A 20,345-nucleotide genomic window follows, 5' to 3' on the forward strand; every position below is an offset into this window, starting at 1 on the left:
GCTAGTGTATTTACATGCATCGAGAAGTGAAAAAAGGTATTGCTTCACTTTAAGTACATTTTCGTTTTACATACATGCTCTGGTCCCATTGTGTACTTAAAAGTGAGGTATGCCTGTATATATCATATATGATCTATGTGAAAATAATAAATGTGATTTTTGATCGTAATTGTTATATTACCAGACTTAATTTTAGTAGTACAGTGAAAGTAATGTGGCACATTTCAGAAGCTGTAAAATATGGCTATTTAGTTCATACAGGATTAAGAAACATAAAAGATCAAACTAGGGGAAAAAATGGCATGTGTTTGATTGATAGTGCTTCTGACAGCCCAAAGAACTTGTTATTGCCCCATAGAGTAGCCCTAAAGGTTCTTTGAAGCCTTTGTGACTTCTCCGAGTTAGATTACTGACTCATGCTCAGTAACCTCTGGTAATGCGATTTCATGTGCGGCTTGCCTACATCTGTGCAATTTCATACACAGATGTGAAGGTAGGTCGCACATGGAATCACCAAAAATAGTGCAGGAACCTTTTCAAAGTCGGTGCAAAATGGAGTCGCACCTTTTTGAACAGTTCCATAGCCAAAAATAGGGTGCGACTTGTCATGCAACTCTGATCAGTCAAATCGCATGACAAGTCGCACCGGTGTGAATGGGGGGTAAAATAATTATTTCAGTTTCTTTAGGAAAAGATTAGGACATGATTGTTGGCAGCAGCACGTTGGGAAAATTCCTGGACCCAACTGCAAGCCTCTACGGCCCCCTAAATAGCCAGATTGTTTTTTTTTTTTTTGTATAAATGCTTGAATTGGTTGTAATTTTAGAACTGGGCTGTATATTTACTGGCTATCCAGCTACAAAAACTGCTAGTAACAGACTCCTACCTGTATTTAACTGATGAGTTTCTAGCTGATAGCAAAAAATAATATAACTGTGGGAACTGCCTCATTACCATTATTGTATCCTAGAAAGTTAGATCTCAGTGAGGGAAGCCAGTACATATTTGATTTGCACAGGTATGTTATATAGTACTGAAAATTTACACTGTACTTTATATACTGTACGTTGCCGTCAGTCCCTGCTCTCAAGGCTCCTCCAATCTAAGGTCCCTCTCTCACATACATACTAACATACACACATACTAGAGCCAATACCCTACCAGCATGGCCTATGTTACCAGCAATGAAATGTAGCCCATAGCAACTAACCAGATTTTATTTTTTGTATTCAGATTAGTAAACTTGTAATTCTAATTGGTTGCTGTTGATTACTTTAATCTGTAGATTTATTTATTAATCCAAATGTTGAGTTATACATATATAATACCTGAGCAAAGAAAAGCTGTGGAATCTATTGAACAATACACTGTCCCCTGGCTCGTCCTGATATATGTGTCACTTTTCTCTATAGAGAGTATGTAACAAATACAAACAATACAATTCTTATCGTCAGTTGAGCATTACAGAATGGCTGAATGGTTAACCAAACCTGCAACCCAGCTGATATGAGCAGCATATTGGTATAATGAGATTATAGCAGCGGTAGTGAAAAAAGCAGCTTTATTAAGTAACATTTTGTGATCCTGTGAGCTCTATAGTGAGCATTGCCCTGTTATATGTTAACACAATGTTTGATAGTGCTTTACAGGCCTGGAAGGAGGTTTGCCACATGACAGGAGGTATTCGCACAGGGTTTTGACTCTTCACACCACTCATCCGACCTTTCGATTCAAAATAAGAAAAATCACGAGCTCCCTCTTTCAGGCCAGTAGGCACCAGGCGGGTGGCAGATGGCACGTTTTTGTGCGTTACTTGTCTGCTGTCATTCAGCTAGATTAATGCAGGGTCTGTAGAGAGGGGTAAAGAAGAGGGGGAGGATGATGAAAAAGAGAAACAATTAACCTAAAAACAAAACAATAGAGACACGTGTCAGTCGGCTCTAGCCGTTTGTGGACACAATGGGCAATCATTCAATAACAGAACCAACTGTTGCAAAGCAGCCAGGCCTGCCCAGCTTTCAAATGATGTTGTTTGATCTAGTTTGTTTATGATTCAGCCAATGAGAGAGCAGGAATAAAGGTCAGCTGTGTCCTCTCACTCACACTACAGCCTTTTTATACTGCAAAATTGCAAAGGGATATTATGTCCTGGAACAGAGACCACTTTCCCTGATGACTGTTCACAATCCAATCTAAAATGTTCAGGCTGGCACTACATGACCTGGAGGAGGCAGGAGATGTGTCGTAGCTCAATACATTACTATTCTGATTGAATAAAGTGTTATATGCTCTTTTTAACAATGTAATTCTGTATGTTTTAATTAAAGGCAGATATAGACCAGAACTGAATGCTTCATAGCAAATACCTGTAAAATTGATCATCTAAAATGTTCACGTGTGTTTTGTTGATTTATAAAGAATTGGTGTACTATACAATTCGTCCAGTGATGTTCTATAACCCGCATCCACATCTGCTTATCAAAAATTTGTATTGAAAGCCTAATGCTAAAAGAAGAGAAACATCATTCTAAACTATAGATTAAATGAGGATATGTTCCACGTTCCACCTTATACTGTATAAAACAATACACTGTTAATGCATTCTCAATACAATTATTAATAACAGAGATCAACAGCATATGGAACCTTTTATGATGCAGTTACACAGCGTCAGCCATTTTGGTAGTAGAAAAGAGGCTAAATAATACAGATACAGAAAGATACAGAAAATCATTTAGGCTGCATTCACCCCTCTGCGTTTTGAATTGCGGGCAGATTTTCGGCGATTCTGCCCGCACTTTCAAAGCGCCGAGGTGTGAATGGCAAAACACACATTTGAGATGCCATTCATTTCAAAGGCACCTAAAATTGCGGTGAGGTTCTGCCTCGATTGTTGCACGATAAATTGTGGCAACCCGCATCGCTTGAAGCTTGTAGTTTAAAAAAAGTTCAGGAGCTGGTATTGGGTGACATGCTTCAAACGATATGGGTAGCCGCGATTTGCAGCTGGATTTATCGCATGATAATCGCGGAAGAACCACACCACGATTTTAGGTGCTATTCAAATAAATGGCGTCTCAAATGTGCGTTCTGCGATTCGTCATTCACACCTCGGCGCTTTGAAATGGCGGGAAGAATTGCGTCAAATCTGCCGATCATTCAGAACGCTGAGGTGTGAATACAGTCTAAAATATGTATATCACATTTAGTTATATAGCTGTAGCACTACCCCCGTAGGAGTTGTTAAAGTCAGGGTTCCCCACTGCTGCACAGCCAGTCACACACCATTTCCTTCTTTCATCTGGACACAGAAATCAGTCTTTGGCTTGTTTTTGTAGTTTTATTAGGGAATAATAACTTGGATGGGGTAAGAGATTATGGGATGCCCAGTGTGACAACAACAATACTTCAGGGACACTTCCTCCCTATTTACAGACTCCTCTTCTTCCTTCCTCCTGCTCAAACTGTGTTCCTTTTTGTACAGCTTCTGCTGGCTACTAACAGTCTATTGGGGGAACTAACAGTCTATTGTCAGTTCAGCAACGGCCCATTACAGGCAGGAACTCTCAGTCCCTTAGCAAAGTAGCACATAAGGAATGAACAGCACATTACATCACCCTCTGCTTCACTGTGACCACTGAACCTAGTTCAGCTGCTTGCAGAAGTTTCTAGCCTGCCTGACTGCCAACAGCCGCACCTGGCTACTTTCCTCTTCCCAGTCCTCCTGACTGACATGTACATGGAGATTCCCCAGGGCAAGGTTTGATGAAGACGTGGCACACCGCTGTCTTCAAGGGAGCACTGGTACAGCTAGCAGTCTTCCCCCTTGTCTGTCCTTGCCCCATGCTGATCTACTTATTGCCTCTCCTTGCTCCCTTCGATGCCTCTTCGGCTTAAATCCCTCCAACTGTCTCCTGTGGTGGAATCCTTCCAGACCAGCCTCCCGGGCTCCAGCTGTCCCCTCCTCCCGGTAAGAACCCCTCAAGGGCCACTGACCGCTTCTCTCAGCACTTCTTCTGCATCTTCCCCTGACTCTTTTCCCAACATGCCTCATTCCAATTTATGGGCTCCTCAGTCCCCTACCAGGCTCACTCCTGGGGATTGGCTAAGACTCCATAAATATGCAGAACAGCCCCTCCTTACCTCCACCCACTAGTTGCAGAATGTTCTCCAAAATTTCAAGGTACCAGGGGGAAGCACCAGAGGAATGTCTGTATAAGTCATTCTGGCCTTGCCTCTAGTACCCCTGACCCAGATTCAATGACTTTATCCCAGAGCCAAACTATATTTTGCCTGTACTAACACTAGCAACACACACTAGAGGGTGCAACATAGCAAAAAGAGGAAGAAATAGGACTGAGAGCACTGCCTTGTGTAAACTTGCATAATGTAAAATGGAGCTGAAAAAAAAGCCACAGCAGCAGGGATCTTGAACTGAAGTGTTGAGATCAGGTTTAAGAAGTCCCCAAGGGATGTGAGCAAAATAACCCAATAGTATTGTGAAATGTAATATATATATATATATATATATATATATATATATATATATATACAGTATATATATATATATATATATATATATATATATATATATATATATATATATATATATATATATAGTATCTCACAAAAGTGAGTACACCCCTCGCATTTTTGTAAATATTTTATTATATCTTTTCATGTGACAACACTGAAGAAATGACACTTTGCTACAATGTAAAGTAGTGAGTGTACAGCTTGTATAACTGCAAATTTGCTGTCCCCTCAAAATAACTCAACACACAGCCATTATTGTATACACTGCTGGCAACAAAAGTGAGTACACCCCTAAGTTAAAATGTACAAATTGGGCCCAAAGTGTCAATATTTTGTGTGGCCACCAATATTTTCCAGCACTGCCTTAACCTTCTTGGGCAAGGAGTACAACAGAGCTTCACAGGCTGCCACTGGAGTCCTCTTCTACTCCTCCATGACTACATCACGGAGCTGGTGGATGTTAGAGACCTTGCGCTCCTCCACCTTCCGTTTGAAGATGGCCCACAGATGCTCAATAGGGTTTAGGTCTGGAGACATGCTTGACCAGTCTTTCACCTTTATCCTCAGCTTCTTTAGCAAGGCAGTGGTTGTCTTAAAGGTGTGTTTGGGGTCGTTATCATGTTGGAATACTGCCCTCTGGTCCAGAGGGGATCATGTCATGCTTCAGTATGTCACAGTACACGCTGGCATTTATGGTTCCCTCAATGAACTGTAGCTCCTCAGTGCCGACAGCACTCATGTAGCCCCAGACCATGACACTCCCACCTCCATGCTTGACTGTAGGCAAGGCACACTTGTCTTTGTACTCCTCACCTGGTTGCCCCCACACATGCTTGATACCATATGAACCAAATAAATGTATCTTGGTCTCATCAGACTACAGGACATGGTTCCAGTAATCTATCTCCTTAGTCTGCTTGTCTTCAGCAAACTGTTTGCAGGTTTTCTTGTGCATCATCTTTGAAAGAGGCTTCCTTCTGGGACGACAGCCATGCAGACCAATTTGATGCAGTGTGCGGCGTATGATCTGAGCACTGACAGGCTGACCAATCCCACCCCTTCAACCGATAACACAAAATTTAACACACCTGCTCCCCATTCACACCTGAGACCTTGTAACACGAATGGGTCACATGACATCGGGGAGGGAAAATGGCTAATTGAGCCCAATTTGGACATTTTCACTTAGGCCTCTTTCACACATGCTGTCCGTTTGTCAGTTTTTCATCCATCTGTTGACAGAGAAAAAACGGACATCAATGCATCTCTATGGAAAATTGGATGTAAATGGATGATCATCCATTTACATTAGTTTACATCCGCATCCATCATCATCAGTTTTTTTCAATTAATCAAAGCTCTATTTTTCTTCCGTTTAATAAAACGAATCGGACGAAAAATGGATGTAAACTGACAAACAGTCAGTTTTTCATCCGTTTTTTTGGCATTGGTAGTGGATGTAAAAAAACTGATGAAAAACTGATGAATACTTCATCCATTTTGACGTGACTAAACTGATGAAATGAACGATCCGCATGTGTGAAAGGGGCCTTAGGGGTGTACTATCTTTTGTTGCCAGCGGTTTAGACATTAATGGCTGTGTGTTGAGTTATTTTGAGGGGACAGTAAATTTACACTGTTATACAAGCTGTACACTCACTACTTTACATTGTAGCAAAGTTTAATTTCTTCAGCTTTGTCACATGAAAGATATAATAAAATATTTACAAAAATGTGAGGGGTGTACTAATTTTTGTGAGATACTGTATGTATATATGAATATCAAGTATTTATTTTATTGTCATATGTGTATAATTTTATTATTATTTATTTTTATAAATATGATTGGTTTCATTTCAATATTTATCTTTCCCTTTTATTCTCAATGCTTGCAGACTTACAGCTTCAGACGCTTCACAAATGCGAGATGATGACCTTCCTAACGACTTACAGTCTTTGTCATGGCTGACTTCAGTGGATGTACCCAGGTTACAGCAGATGACCGGTAACAGGATGGAATTCAGTCTTCCTTCACAGAACTCGGTCATACAACAAACAGGTATATGGAGTGTCACACTAGTAAAATCTGATCCAGCTGTGTTAAATGATTCCCGTTATGTGACCTTTTACATTTTTTTTATATACTGTACGTAGGTCAGCTGGCCAGCACAGTTCCTGGACAAATGATTCATATACCTGTCAGCTTGCAGCAAAGCATTCTTGGTCTTAATACCATGAGTTCCCATGGATCCAGTGTAAGTGGTAATATGTTGCAACTGCATCATAGCAATTGTAATTTGTATGTACACAGTTATTTATATTTTATTCTTCATTAGATGAACCAGTTCAATTTGAGTGGACATCTGTCTCCTGGTATTCAATCCCAACAGCCTCTGTATCAGTCCCATTCTCAACAAATCTATGCACTGTCTCAGGCTCCCCAGCAGGTGAGTTGTTTTTCTTGTAATACATGAAGGTTTATAATTGCCCTTAAACAGAATCTGTCTGAACTATAATGTGAGAGCTGTCTCTGATGCTTTTGAAGGTGTATAGCAGTGGTCGCCAAACTGTGGCCTGGGGGCCAGATGCGGCCCTTTGCTTGCCTATATTTGGCCCTTGAGGCACACTTCCCATCACTGACACCAGTAATGGGGCACCATTCCTTCCACTGATGCCAATGATGGGGAACTATTTTTTATCCTGATACCAACAATGGGTCACCATTTCTACCACTGCTACCAGTGATAGAGCATTTACTCCCAGGGCATTTTCTACTCACACTGGCCACAGCCCGGCCCCCTTGAAGTCTGAAGTACAGTAAACTGGCTCACTGTTTGGAAAGTTTAGAGATCCATGGTGTATAATAATATTGCTGCGCCAAGTGAGCATAAATCAATAGGAGATAAATCAGTGTTAATAACAAGTGATAAATCGATAACATGTGTAAATTAATCCAGTGAAAAAAATAGTCCCAATCAAGTGGTGCAAATCACTAGAGATTATTAATAAATAGTCCAAAAATCATATATCAAAAAGTTGTGTCAAATAATGTGACTAAAATCTTCATCCAAAATATTTGTGATTAAGGGTGCTGCATGCTCCACTCCAAAGTGCTCCAAGTGACTGGTGACAAACTAGCAGCTCACCTCAAGGAGAGCATCCACAGAGCCAAAACACGCATATATGTAATAATCCAATAGCTGGTCTTCCAATCACCACCTCCTACTTCTTTCTCCAAGTATATACAGCATCGGTGTGGGGATACAAAAAACACAGGATCTAGTGCTCTCTGCTATGATGGGTTTATTTCAGCAGCATAGATATAAGTATTACACTTACATTTGTTGGCACTTAAAGCAGTGCGGGCTGTCAGCACATCAAAAACTCTATCTGCCTGTATTCTCCCGGAATCGGCGTGATGACGCACAGGCTCCTCCCCCATACGCGTTACTTCGTCAGCGGAGATCATTACGGAACGCGTACGGGGGAGGAGCCTGTGCGTCATCACGCTGATTCCCGGGAGAATACAGGCAGATAGAGTTTTTGATGTGCTGACAGCCCGCACTGCTTTAAGTGCCAACAAATGTAAGTGTAATACTTATATCTATGCTGCTGAAATAAACCCATCATAGCAGAGAGCACTAGATCCTGTGTTTTTTGTATCCCCACACCGATGCTGTATATACTTGGAGAAAGAAGTAGGAGGTGGTGATTGGAAGACCAGGCTATTGGATTATTACATATATGCGTGTTTTGGCTCTGTGGAGTCTCTCCTTGAGGTGAGCTGCTAGTTTGTCACCAGTCACTTGGAGCACTTTGGAGTGGAGCATGCAGCACCCTTAATCACAAATATTTTGGATGAAGATTTTAGTCACATTATTTGACACAACTTTTTGATATATGATTTTGGGACTATTTATTAATAATCTCTAGTGATTTGCACCACTTGATTGGGACTATTTTTTTCACTGGATTCATTTACACATGTTATCGATTTATCACTTGTTATTAACACTGATTTATCTCCTATTGATTTATGCTCACTTGGCGCAGCAATATTATTATTCATTAATTTCACAGGTGTTTTTGTGTTTGGCACTGATTGTTTGCAGCCTTGTGCACGAGATTGCATATTATTTTATTTATTTGGTTTGCGCTGATTATCTTTTTACACATCCATGGTGTATAGTTTTGCACTATCATCTTTATCCGTGCTTCATTATACTTTTGGAACTACTGACCCAAAATTAGCATATGTTTATCAGGTGTCCCAACACCTGATATGCACTTTTGATCCAAGTCAGTGACTCAGACAACTGTCAGACCCTTTGAAAGATCCCACTTAACCTATAGCTACACATAGCAGTTTTGATTTATTTCAGCACAGATCAGTAGAGAACTGGCTAAATATTTCCTGTCTGCCCAGCTGGCATGTAGTAAATACCTTTTCTAAAAGGGGCCGTTCACATCTCTGAGTTTTAATGCAAGTTTACCGCATGTGCACGCTTTTTCTTTTCTTATATTATTTTATTTGCGCTAGTTCACATCCGTGCAGTGTGTTGACATGCTTTTGGGTAAAAAAGGGTTAATTTCTGTTTTCTGATTCATCATTGTGCATTAAAGGGAATATTTAAGGGGATGGCAGCACAATCCTAGCAGACTTATAGGTGGCTTTGCTCACCAAGTCTCATAAATTCGCTATATTGTTTAGGTTTTAACGACATACATACTTTATTTTGTAAAGGACTATAATATATCAGTAGTATAAAATTTATGTTTGTCAAAGCTAACTTTTTTGCCATTTTTTATAGTGTTCTCCTGGGACGATGTTTAGTGGCTCCTACAGGCCACAGCCATATGCTCAGGCACGCCTAACAGCGCATGCTGCACAGGATGTGCACCCTAAAAACTACCCAAAGCCTATATATTCATACAGGTGAGTGAACTTCTCTTTGAAGATTATCATGCATTGTCATAAGTTTGTCCGTCATTGATGTGTTTTCTTATTGCTTCTGCATAACAGTTGCCTTATTGCAATGGCCTTAAAAAACAGCAAAACTGGCAGCCTGCCTGTGAGTGAAATCTACAGTTTCATGAAGGAACACTTTCCATATTTTAAGGTACGGCAGTCTTTGTTTTCTAATCAGTCTGCTGTTTAAGGCCTCCGGTCATTGTTAAAACCGAAGAGATTTATTTTCGTGATTTTCTCAGATAGCATTTATTAGAATTTATCACAATGTTCCATTTCTACAAAAAAATACACTGTTCTATCATTTTCATTTTTTGTTATAGTATTAGATACTTGTAATATATTTCAAATTGTATCATGAAAGTGTTAACATAGGCATCTTTTTCATTAAAAACAGGGGAATATTTTTTCAATATGTAAATCCAAGTTTGAATTAATGGGTCTGAAAAAGACTTGTTCTCTCCATAACAACCAATCAGTTTTTAAAGACAGACATTATAGTATTTAATTAAATAGGTAATTAGCAACAATAAGTAGGTGGTAGAGTCTTTAGTTTAAATTCATATCCTTGGTTGGTATAGGATTTTACTTATTGAATGTTGCTATTTCCAATGAATAAGTAGGTTACTGTTTTAACAGCTATCTATTGTACCTCATTTCAGACAGCGCCAGATGGCTGGAAAAACTCAGTTCGGCACAATCTGTCCCTTAATAAATGCTTTGAAAAGGTGGAGAACAAGCTGAGTGGATCCTCCCGCAAGGGATGCCTCTGGGCATTAAATCCAGCTAAAATTGACAAAATGGAAGAGGAGATGCAGAAGTGGAAGAGGAAAGATCTACCAGCAATTCGTAGGAGTATGGCTAACCCAGGTGAGAACATACAAAGCAGGTCAGTTTGATAGAATCGCTTAACTTAATCCTTTTAATGTATTACTGTAATGCAGTCAAGCTGTATATACAGTAATACATATGCCATTTTCATTTTTCTTCTGCAGCAGGAGTTAAAAAAAAAAACATGTGCTGGCAACACATAGCAGAGTGGGACTGTGGCTATTACATACAGGCTTTCCTGTGGTCCAACACACCCCCTGAGCACTGCTCTAATCAACATGGCTCTGCTTCTTACAGGCAGGGTTCAGGGGGGTGTCAGGGAGTTGGGCTTTTGTGACCTTTTTTTAAAATCTTGGTGCAACACTAAGATACAAATAAAAGTAATAAAGATATAAGAATGTACAATTGGGCTTTAAATACAGTATAGTAGTACACAGCATTATAGTGTAATGGCAAAAGATCTTTTTAAAAAACATGCATGTTCTCTTTGGGCGAATGTGCATGTTTGTTCCTATAAGGAGGGGGAGTATTCAGCATATATCCCCTGTGTCTGACTCTCTCAGTAGAAAACAAAAGCTGTTTACTTTTGCAATCAGACTACTAAAAAGTACACATTCGTTTGTTTACATACCCTGACAATATAGTTTTCCCTTATTTTTTTTTTGTAGATGAACTGGATAAACTGATTATGGACAGACCTGAAAACTGCAAAGCTCCATCTAAGCTGACAGCTCCAGAAACACCAACAATGACAAATATTGGGAGCATTCCTGGAAGAGTGCCTATTACTCAGCTACAACCCCACCCAGTCATGACATTGTCCTTACAGTCCATACCTTTACATCATCAAATTCAGACTCAGGCAAGAATAGCATCAAGTTCTCCTGCTCCAGCCCAAAGTCCTCCACTCCACATGCTACCACAGATGACACAGAGCCCACTACACCAGCACATAATAGGCAGAGGTTCATCTGACTTCCTCGGCTTTACCTCAGACGTGAACACAGAGGTGGACTCACTTGATCCCAGCATCATGGATTTTGCTTTACAAGGTAGGATTACAGTGTGAAAAGATTGTAAAGATAGATAGACATGTTATTACCAAGGACGTTATTAATGTTTAAAGGAAATCTATATTCACAGCATACACTTCAGTTTTAGAACATTAGTATTGTATTAGCAATACAAAGAATCATTCAGATTTATAGGAGGAGGCTAGAAATAGTTGAAATCCAAAGTGAAAAGGAATATATGATTTTACATTTTGACCATAGATACGCTTTATTAATATTCTGCTCTAATCTCTGATAGTGTATACTGCTATTGAGAAGGGAAAACCGAATTACTCCACAGACTAATATGCTTTAAAGTGTGAGTTCACTTTTACAGAAAATCTGTAAGGTGACCTTACACTGCACCTCATCCCATCCAGTCCCGCTGTACCAGTGTCCCGTGATCCCCTGCTGTCAGGCATCGGGCCACCGATTCACCGATCCGGGAATTTAAAATCCCCACAGCTTAATCTCTTAGCCGTACTTCTCAGCATGTACAGACAAGAGGAATTCTAATTGGCCAGCACTGTCAAATGAACAGCACTGACCAAGAGATAAAGCCAGGAGGATTTCAAATCCACAGACCGGTGAAGCGGCCTCCTGTAAAGGTGAACTTACACTTTAAGCTTAAAAAATAAATAATAATGGGCATTACTGGTATAATATAGAAACCATTTAGAATTTAATTTAAAGACAACTACGCTTTTAGTAGAGTTGTGGTTTAAAAGATTCCCCAATTCCCCACAGTGTAGCCCTTTGCTGGCAGAAAACAATTTATAGTCCCCAAAGCAACGTACATTATTTTTGGGACAGCCCCTACTTTAACCACCCAAACCACTTCTACACAATGCAGCTCAGCTGGCAGATTAATATTTAAAAATGTTCATGGCTTTTTTTGTATTTATGTCATAGTGGACATAGTAATTACATGGTCAGGAAGCAATCTTAATGGTTCCTGATCATTAGCGGGAACCAGAGCATTTAACTGGCTCTATCTGCTAGCAACTGGGCAAAGTGTTGGCTGCTAGCTGTAAAAGTGGGAACATAGATTAAAGAGACACCATCACTTTGCTCATTCAGTGCAAAGTGACATTGTCTGCTGAAACTCATCTTTCCAGTGATACCTCACTACACCTGCATCTACCTCAATTAGTGCAAAATACCCAGTGCTTCCTGGTATAGGGGAGTATGTGACATTCTCCAGTGTGACATTGCTCATGTCTCTTGGCCAAACACTAGGCCTATCACTTAATGGAGTGGTGGACGTCACCACTGCCTCTAGGCTGCAGCAACAGCTGAATCTGGGTATTCTGGTGCCAACTGTGATAGAGGAATCATTGACAGATGTATTGCTGAAAAGGTGAGTAATAATGGGTTGGGAGGGGGAGTGCCTGTCACAACCACTGGCACTTTGCCCTGAAATGATAAAACGACTACGTCCTTTTAACCAGAGCCGTTTGTGCATTTTTTGCACATGTTTAAAAAATAATTTTCGGCCTAAAGATTACACAAAACCCCCAAACAATGTATATTTTCTGAAAGAAGACACCCTAGAGAATAAAATAGTGGTAGTTCCAATTCTTTATGTTTATGTCACACGTTATTACCCCAAAGGTCTAAACGCAATAAACTAAAATTTTTGGTAAAATGTAAAAGACTAGGTTGCACCGAGTAAATAGATACCAACCTTAAATGTGTGTGCACCCATGAAATGGCGACAAGCTTCAGTACCCGCCATTTTCTATAAGCGACGAGGGAGTCAGTACTTGAGGTGTGTGAGCAATCAGGCAGCAGCGTTGCCACCTTAATGCTTATACCTGACAGGCAAGAGTCACTGCACTGCAGGGACTGGATTGTGTGTGAAATACCCTGCTGTAAAGTCCGTACGATGTAAGGACCTGGCAGCAAAAAGGATAACATTCTATCAGCACTGAGCTTTGTGCTCGGTGCACTAGTCTAGGAAATGGTTGAAGCGGGAAACTAAACCCTCCTATCCTTTTCAGCAAAGAAGCTGCCATCTTTGCCTCTGTTTGCAACTGCCATGGTGCTGCACATATGGTCAGTTATGACACCAGCCATTTGATGGTTTGATAGTTTGGTTGAGAGCACAAGCAAATGTGACAGTTAGCAATCTCGGCATGCTTTGAATGTAACTGTTTTGGAAACCGTTAAATTGATTAATTTAGTTCCGCGTTAGCAATTCATTTCCAGCTGTCAGTTTTCAGGGATAATTTAAATCTGACTAATTGCTCTGAGGCAACAAAGGCAGTCATTACTGAAGACACTTAAAGCGGAGTTCCAGCCATTTACTCACCTGTCCAACGGTCCAGCGATGCGGCCGCCGGAAGCCTCGATCCTCTCCCTCGGCGCCGGCATCACTGCTGTGGGCACCCGGCTGTTACAGTTTGCGGCTTCACAGCCCGGTACCCACTGCGCATGCGCGAGTCGCGCTGCGCGCCGTGATTGGCCGGCAATCTTCTGGGACCTCTGACGTGTCCCAGAAGATTGCAGAGAGGGAGGGGGAGAGGAGAACTTCCGCTCAGGGCGCCGCGGCGCTCCGAGCGGAAGTGGGAGCGGGTACCTGTCAAAACTAGGTACCCGCTCCCCCCCCCCAAAAAATGACATGCCAAATGTAGCATGTCGGGGGGTCAGGACTCCCTAAAGCGGAAGTTCCACTTTTGGGTGGAACTCCGCTTTAAAGTGGTTGTAAACCCTTCCATATACCCAGTGAAGTGACTGACCTCAGGTGATAAACAGAGATAAAACAATTTTGCCTTCATAAGCTGTTTATCTGCAATTTTACCTTCTCTATATTCATTCAAAGTGCTGAATTTATAAAGCTTGTCTGAGAGTTCAGAGAAAAGGGATGGAGAGCTGAAATTACACTCTGCAGAGCTCAGTGAGGAGAGCCCTAAGAACTGATTGGAGGGAAGGGACACACCCCCTTCACACAGGAACAGCTGAGACTGTCAATCTGCTGAAGGTCCCTTGCCTGTCGCCATTTTTCTCTTGGTGTCAGGAAAACTTGTCAGAAGTGATTGATGCTGATAGCATAAAAACGAAGCAGCAGACAGAAACAACACTTAGTGCTTTTAATTTAGACAAGTACATACTATAGAGAGGTATGCTTTGTTCATATGTCATGTTTGAGGTTTACATAAGCCCTGCTAGATCACTTCAGCCTGGCCGCTTTCACTCTGCTCTGCACATGCTCAGTTACTTTCCATTTTTCAGCATTGTGCCTCAAATGTAGAGACCCATCTGCTGATAGCCTAAAGATTTACTCCTGCTCAGGGGCTCTGGGCTTCAGTAAAATTGAAGTCTCCAGGAAGAAGAAACAGGACCAATAATGGGGGCAATTTATAGCACACACTACTTTTTATAGAATATTTATTAATAAAGAATATTGTTTTCTATTGGGTTGTTATGGTTAAAGTTCCAGGTTTAAGACACTTAAGATACTCAAAACAGGGCCCACTGTGCACACTAGTGACTCTTAATAATGTTATTAGTGATATAATAATACTTATATTGTTTTTTTCTTTTCAAGGTAACATATGGGAAGACATGAAGGATGAAAGCTTTAATCTGGACACACTAGCTGCATTTAGCAACTCCCCCATCCAGCTATCAGACTGTGACTTGGGGACCATTGGTCTGACACCAGTCTCTAGCAGCAGTGACCACTCCTTTACAGACTTTCAAGTTACCAGCCTGTACACCACATATGCAAATTTGGACAATGTGACACCGTCCCAGTGTGTGGCGGGACAGGGCAATAAACCCATTGCTTTGCTATAGGCCTAACGGCCTACTGTAGATTGCACAGGCACCAGAAACAACAACACTGAAGCAGAATGTGAGGAACCAATATGTGCATTCACATATTTTCTACACGTTGCAAGAGCTGCCTTTATATTCTGGCCATCAATGTACATTTTATTTGTATCTGTTTATACCATTTATAAGCCATTCAGAATCAAAGTGGGCAAGCAGTACAGAATTCCTGAAGCAAACGAGAAGCAGATTTTTTTCTTGGGATATATGCTACAATAGAATGTTTCTGGTGATCTATAAAAATCCCATTGACTCTCGACATCCAGCCTTCTGGTATGAAAATGCAAGCTGCACTGAACTCAGTATGGTAATTGTTGCCAATAGAATAGAGACAAATGTGACTTCAATAGCACTCAAAATATTATGATTTTTAAAATTTAGTTTGCTGTCAAAGAGCCAATAGAACATGTTGCAGAGCAGTTGTGATTCCTGTCTGACAATATAAGATTTGATACGTTGTAACTCCACCTCACCTGATACAATAATAATAATTACTGTGTATTTGTCCAGTTTTACTATTTAGGGTGTTTTTAACTCATAAGGTTGTCATTTCTGCTGGAATCAACTTAACACTTGATTTGTTTCCACCAAGCAAGCGAAATTCCTAGGAAACGCATGGAGCAATTTATGGCAAAGGGCAGTATGCACCACTGCATTAATGTATTCTTAGTCCATGTCTGTAGGAAGTGGAAATCAGTTACCAGAATTGGAGAAGAAAACATTTTTATGAGAAAGCATTGCTCCAAAATGAGGTTTCAAAAACTCAATACATCCATTCCTAATTTCAGGGGTATGTTGTAGCAAAAAGAAAATGACTGAGAATTTTACTTACTAAAATATTCTTTCCAGTTTAAATAAATAAGAAGTATTAAAGACAAAACTTTTTTTTATTTTTTATTTTAGTTTTAAATAGAGTAGAGAGGGATTACAACACCTCCCAGGTTTTTATTGCCATTTGTGCTCCCATTAGGTAAATTTACCCTCTCTATTGGGTTGTCACCAAAAAAAACGATCAAAGCGAAAACTTCAAAAAGGGGCTCCAGTTCTGATGGTGACAACCAGAAATTCCCTCATTTTGGAAAAATTTCCTGTGTTGGCTATAGGACAGGAAGAGACATTTCCCCAGTGGGACGCAGATGCCATAAAAACTTCCCTTACTCCAAAATAAAAAAAAAAGGGTTTTGCCTTTAGTTCTACTTAACAAGAAAACATGAAAGTGGTTGTAAACCTTTACATATACCCAGTTAAGTGACTGGCCTCAGGTGATACACAGAGGATTACCTGTTTATTTGCAGTCTTCTCTTTTCTAGATCTGTTAATGTACACAGATCAAAGGTTATTTCTCAGCAGTAGAAGGCAGGGGGCAGGGAGCTGACATCACACACTGCACACCTAAAGCACAGTGTAATCTGAGAACTGAGTGGAGAGAATGGACACATCCCTCTACAAACAATCATAGGGAACATACACAACTGAGGGTCATTCATCTACTGGAGGTAGGTGGGGTCGTCCCCCAGGATGCTGTGGAGTTGGCATAAACTTATCAGTGACTCATGCAGATAGCAGAGGGAGGAGACAGCTGAGAGAACCTGCACTTGGTGCTTTGGATTGAGGCAAGTACATACTATAGAACGACATGCTTTGTTCATTTATCATGTCAGAGGTTTACAACCACTTAAAGCGGAACTAAACTCATCATTTTAACAGTTTAAAAAAAAAACAGTCACATGCCAAGTATGTAACTGTCACATTGGTTATGCTCTCAACTAAACTGTCAAACCCCCAATGGCTGACGTCATAACTAATCACTAGTGCAGCATCATGGTAGTTGAAGATCAAGCAGAGGCCAGCTTTCTTGGCTGAAAACAATAGGAGGGCACATCTTTCCAGCTTAGGAATTTTTCTTTTTATCCAAGCATAAAACGCATGCTCACACTTTATACAGAATACAACAAAACTATCCCTTAGTCTGCATATAGAAAATATGCATTATTAACTGTTACCTTTTAAATTTTCTTTACATAAATCGTAGTCATTGGTAAAACACCAAAGCGTTGAGCCATAGTTTCATAACAGCCATTCAACTATAAACCATGCACAGGTTTCATGTTTACAGTCCTGAATAGAATTACCTCACAATGTCCTCAGACAGTATTGTGGTGTATTTTACTACCCTGCTACACAGGTAATAAGTGAGAAAAGAAAAGTCATTAAAGGGCATTATAGAGCATACATAGCTAGTTTTAAAATACTGAGAAGTGCAGTCTATAATTTTTTTAATGAAATACAAATCTGATGATTTTTTTTATAAATATTTAGGACAGGAGCTAAATTAGTTTTGCATTTTATATTAAAGTTTTACTAAACCCACAGCAGTAAAATCAGTCTGCATATGCAGTAAAGTATGCTTGTTATACTCACTGTAGAACCTAAGGGGTTAATCCACCGCATTGTGTAAAAATACTGTTTGATCCTGTCCTCTCTGATCCTACCCTTCTTTTACAGTACCCAATCTATCTGCTGATAGTACAGAGCCTTGGGGGCACTCTGCACATGCTCAGTTTGTTGTGTATTGCACCAAACAGAGCATAGTGCTTTATAGTTTTTTTTTTTTGGGCTGGTGCATGTGATTGGCACAGGGCCAATCACCACTGTCCAGACAGAGGGTCAGGGGTCCTGCAGCCTCATAGGACAGTCAGAGGAGAATTAAAACTCCTCCTATAATGTTTAACCAGACACTGATAGAAGTCACAAGACTGATATGTACTGTTGATGAGAAAAGGTATTTAGCAGTTTATATTTACTAAAATAATCACATTTCCATGTTCTGTGTACTGTGGGAGACCAGATAAAGTGAATGCAGGGTCCTGGGTTTAGTAACACTTTAAGCAAATGAAGGATCCACATTTAAATATTTCAGCCAAGGAGTATATCTGTAATAAAGGCTAGCTATGTCTGCTTAACCATGAACTCCAGGTAAACCGCTAAATACGCAGTTGAAAATCATATATGTGAATTATTTTAACAGCCACAGAATTTACCATTCATTCATTCTTGTGGATCACATGCCACTGCTAAGCTACAAAGCAAGGAACTTTCCTGGTGCAACTTCCAGTGTCACCTTTGCCGTTCCAACAGGAACAGAAGATCGGCATTATTATCTCTGTCCAGTGAGTAGGCAGCTGAAACAAGAAGCTGAACCAGGAATTTACAGCGTGGCATAGGTTTTTGGCCCATAGCAATACCTAAAAAATAAAATTAATACACATATATGTAAATCAGATGTGTATTAATCAGTTTGCTTAGAGTTGTGCTTTAATGTTCTTTATAATACTGTGACTTGTTCTGTATCATTGTTCAAATCACTATACATTGCTTAGTTAACAACTGTTCCTCAGCCTCATTTGTAGGTTAGTAGAGTAGGATGCATTTTTTTACATGTTTTTTTATATGTAATAATATTGTATTAGGCAGTATTATCTGTAAATTTATTTATATTTATTATTTTAAACAGACGTCTGTAAATTAAGCGGTTTATTATTTTTGTTACTTGTCTCTTCATTTCTTTGTTTAGTAAAGACCTCATTCAAAACTGGGAACTAGTCATGTTAATTTATTTACTTTTTATTTTACTTTTGAAAGTAAAAAATTGTTTTGTTTTTTTCAAAATTGTCTGTCTTTTTCTGTTTATAGCGCAAAAAAGGTGATCAAATACCACCAAAAGAATATGAAACATTTTTATCAAATACTTAACGTAATTTTTCTTTTCCTGGCCCATCCTCACATCAGCACACAATGGGTTAACGCAACCTCTGGAGCCCACAGAACCACCTCTTCTTAACCAATTAAAAGACAGCCCCTCCCCCACTGAAGTGTTCGAAAACCTAGCCTGCGACAGGCAACTAGGGAGGGAGTCCTGTGCTGACATGAGGATAGGCCAGGAAAGGAAAATTACTGTAAGTATTTGATAACAATTTTCTGTATTCCTGGCCCTACCTCACGTCAGCACATAGTGGGAGAGAACACATGAAAATAAACATTGACAATCAAAGAAAAGCTGCCAAAGACAAAAATACTTTATATGTCTCGTCTCAAACTTTGCAGAACTTGCTGACTGCGCGCCTAGCTTGAAAAGTCGAATGAAGAGCTAGTCATCTCTCTTATCCTTCACTGAAATCATGGCATAACTGCCCCAAAGGCTGCCGGTCAAAAGAGATATCCTTCACTGAAATCCTGGCATAACTGCCCCAAAGGCTGCCGGTCAAAAGAGCTTGCCCCCGTTCCTGAGAAGAAAGGCCTACTTCCTGCATACCAATCTAATCACCCTGGTAAACCAATAGAAGATGACTCAAGAACCAGACGATGAAATTAAAAGATTGTCCACTTTCCTCACGTGTTTGACCTTTGCATGTACATTGTTAGCAACTTGTGTAAAGACCTGAGGTCTTCCTGCTGTGTACGCAATGACTCCATGTGAATGCTTGGAGGGACTGCCCCCAGGTTTTCCTGGAAACTGGATACCACTTGGAGATGGACGTAGAATCACTATTTCTGATAAAAAGACACAAAAGGAAACTTTGCAGGAGAGTGCTTCAACCTCCAACATCCATCTGTCTGAAGCAAGTAGCAACTGCTGCCAGAGGAATTGGTTTTACCACTAGGAACCGCAATGGAAATGAAGCTATTGAAGCAAAGGATGCCTGTACTAGTGCTTTCAGAGCCAAGCCTAAGTCCCATGAAAGGAACAAAAATTTCCTTGGTGGTCGTATATGGATTATTTTCCTGAGCAAACAGAACAAACTTTCTTCATATCCTCTTATATGTAGTGTTCATGGTCCTGTGGTTTTCACCAAGGTCTGAACCACCTCGGATGAGAATCCCTGTACCTCTACTCTAGCCGATTTAATAGCCAGGCTATTAAGAGTCTCACTGGATTGGGGTGCTGCCATTGACGTTGGCAAAAAAGATCTTGTTTGACCGGAAACGGGATTGGTGGTTCGGATGACATCTGGGGGAACAATGAAAACACAGGTCTCCTCGGTAGGTGGAGAGCACCTGTATGGCAGAAACATGTTCTCTCCAAATCTTCAGAAGAATCTTCATACACAAGGACACTGGAG

General features: G+C 40.3%; 1 protein-coding gene across 1 annotated transcript in view; it reads left to right on the forward strand.

The window, feature by feature from the left end:
- FOXN4 (forkhead box N4) overlaps window positions 1–15,923 on the forward strand; it is a 36,116-nt gene extending 20,193 nt beyond the window's left edge. The window contains exons 3-10 of the mRNA XM_082243922.1: window positions 6,432–6,595; window positions 6,691–6,791; window positions 6,873–6,983; window positions 9,348–9,472; window positions 9,560–9,656; window positions 10,168–10,375; window positions 11,005–11,388; window positions 14,939–15,923. Of these exons, the coding sequence (XP_082100048.1) occupies window positions 6,432–6,595; window positions 6,691–6,791; window positions 6,873–6,983; window positions 9,348–9,472; window positions 9,560–9,656; window positions 10,168–10,375; window positions 11,005–11,388; window positions 14,939–15,189 (1,441 nt within the window). The 3' untranslated portion in view covers window positions 15,190–15,923. The remainder of the gene's footprint in view (window positions 1–6,431; window positions 6,596–6,690; window positions 6,792–6,872; window positions 6,984–9,347; window positions 9,473–9,559; window positions 9,657–10,167; window positions 10,376–11,004; window positions 11,389–14,938) is intronic.
- The last annotated feature ends 4,422 nt before the right edge of the window (window positions 15,924–20,345 follow it).

Source organism: Pelophylax lessonae, assembly GCF_965119305.1.
Source record: "Pelophylax lessonae genome assembly, chromosome: 1".
In the NCBI taxonomy this organism is placed as follows: Eukaryota; Metazoa; Chordata; class Amphibia; order Anura; family Ranidae; genus Pelophylax; species Pelophylax lessonae.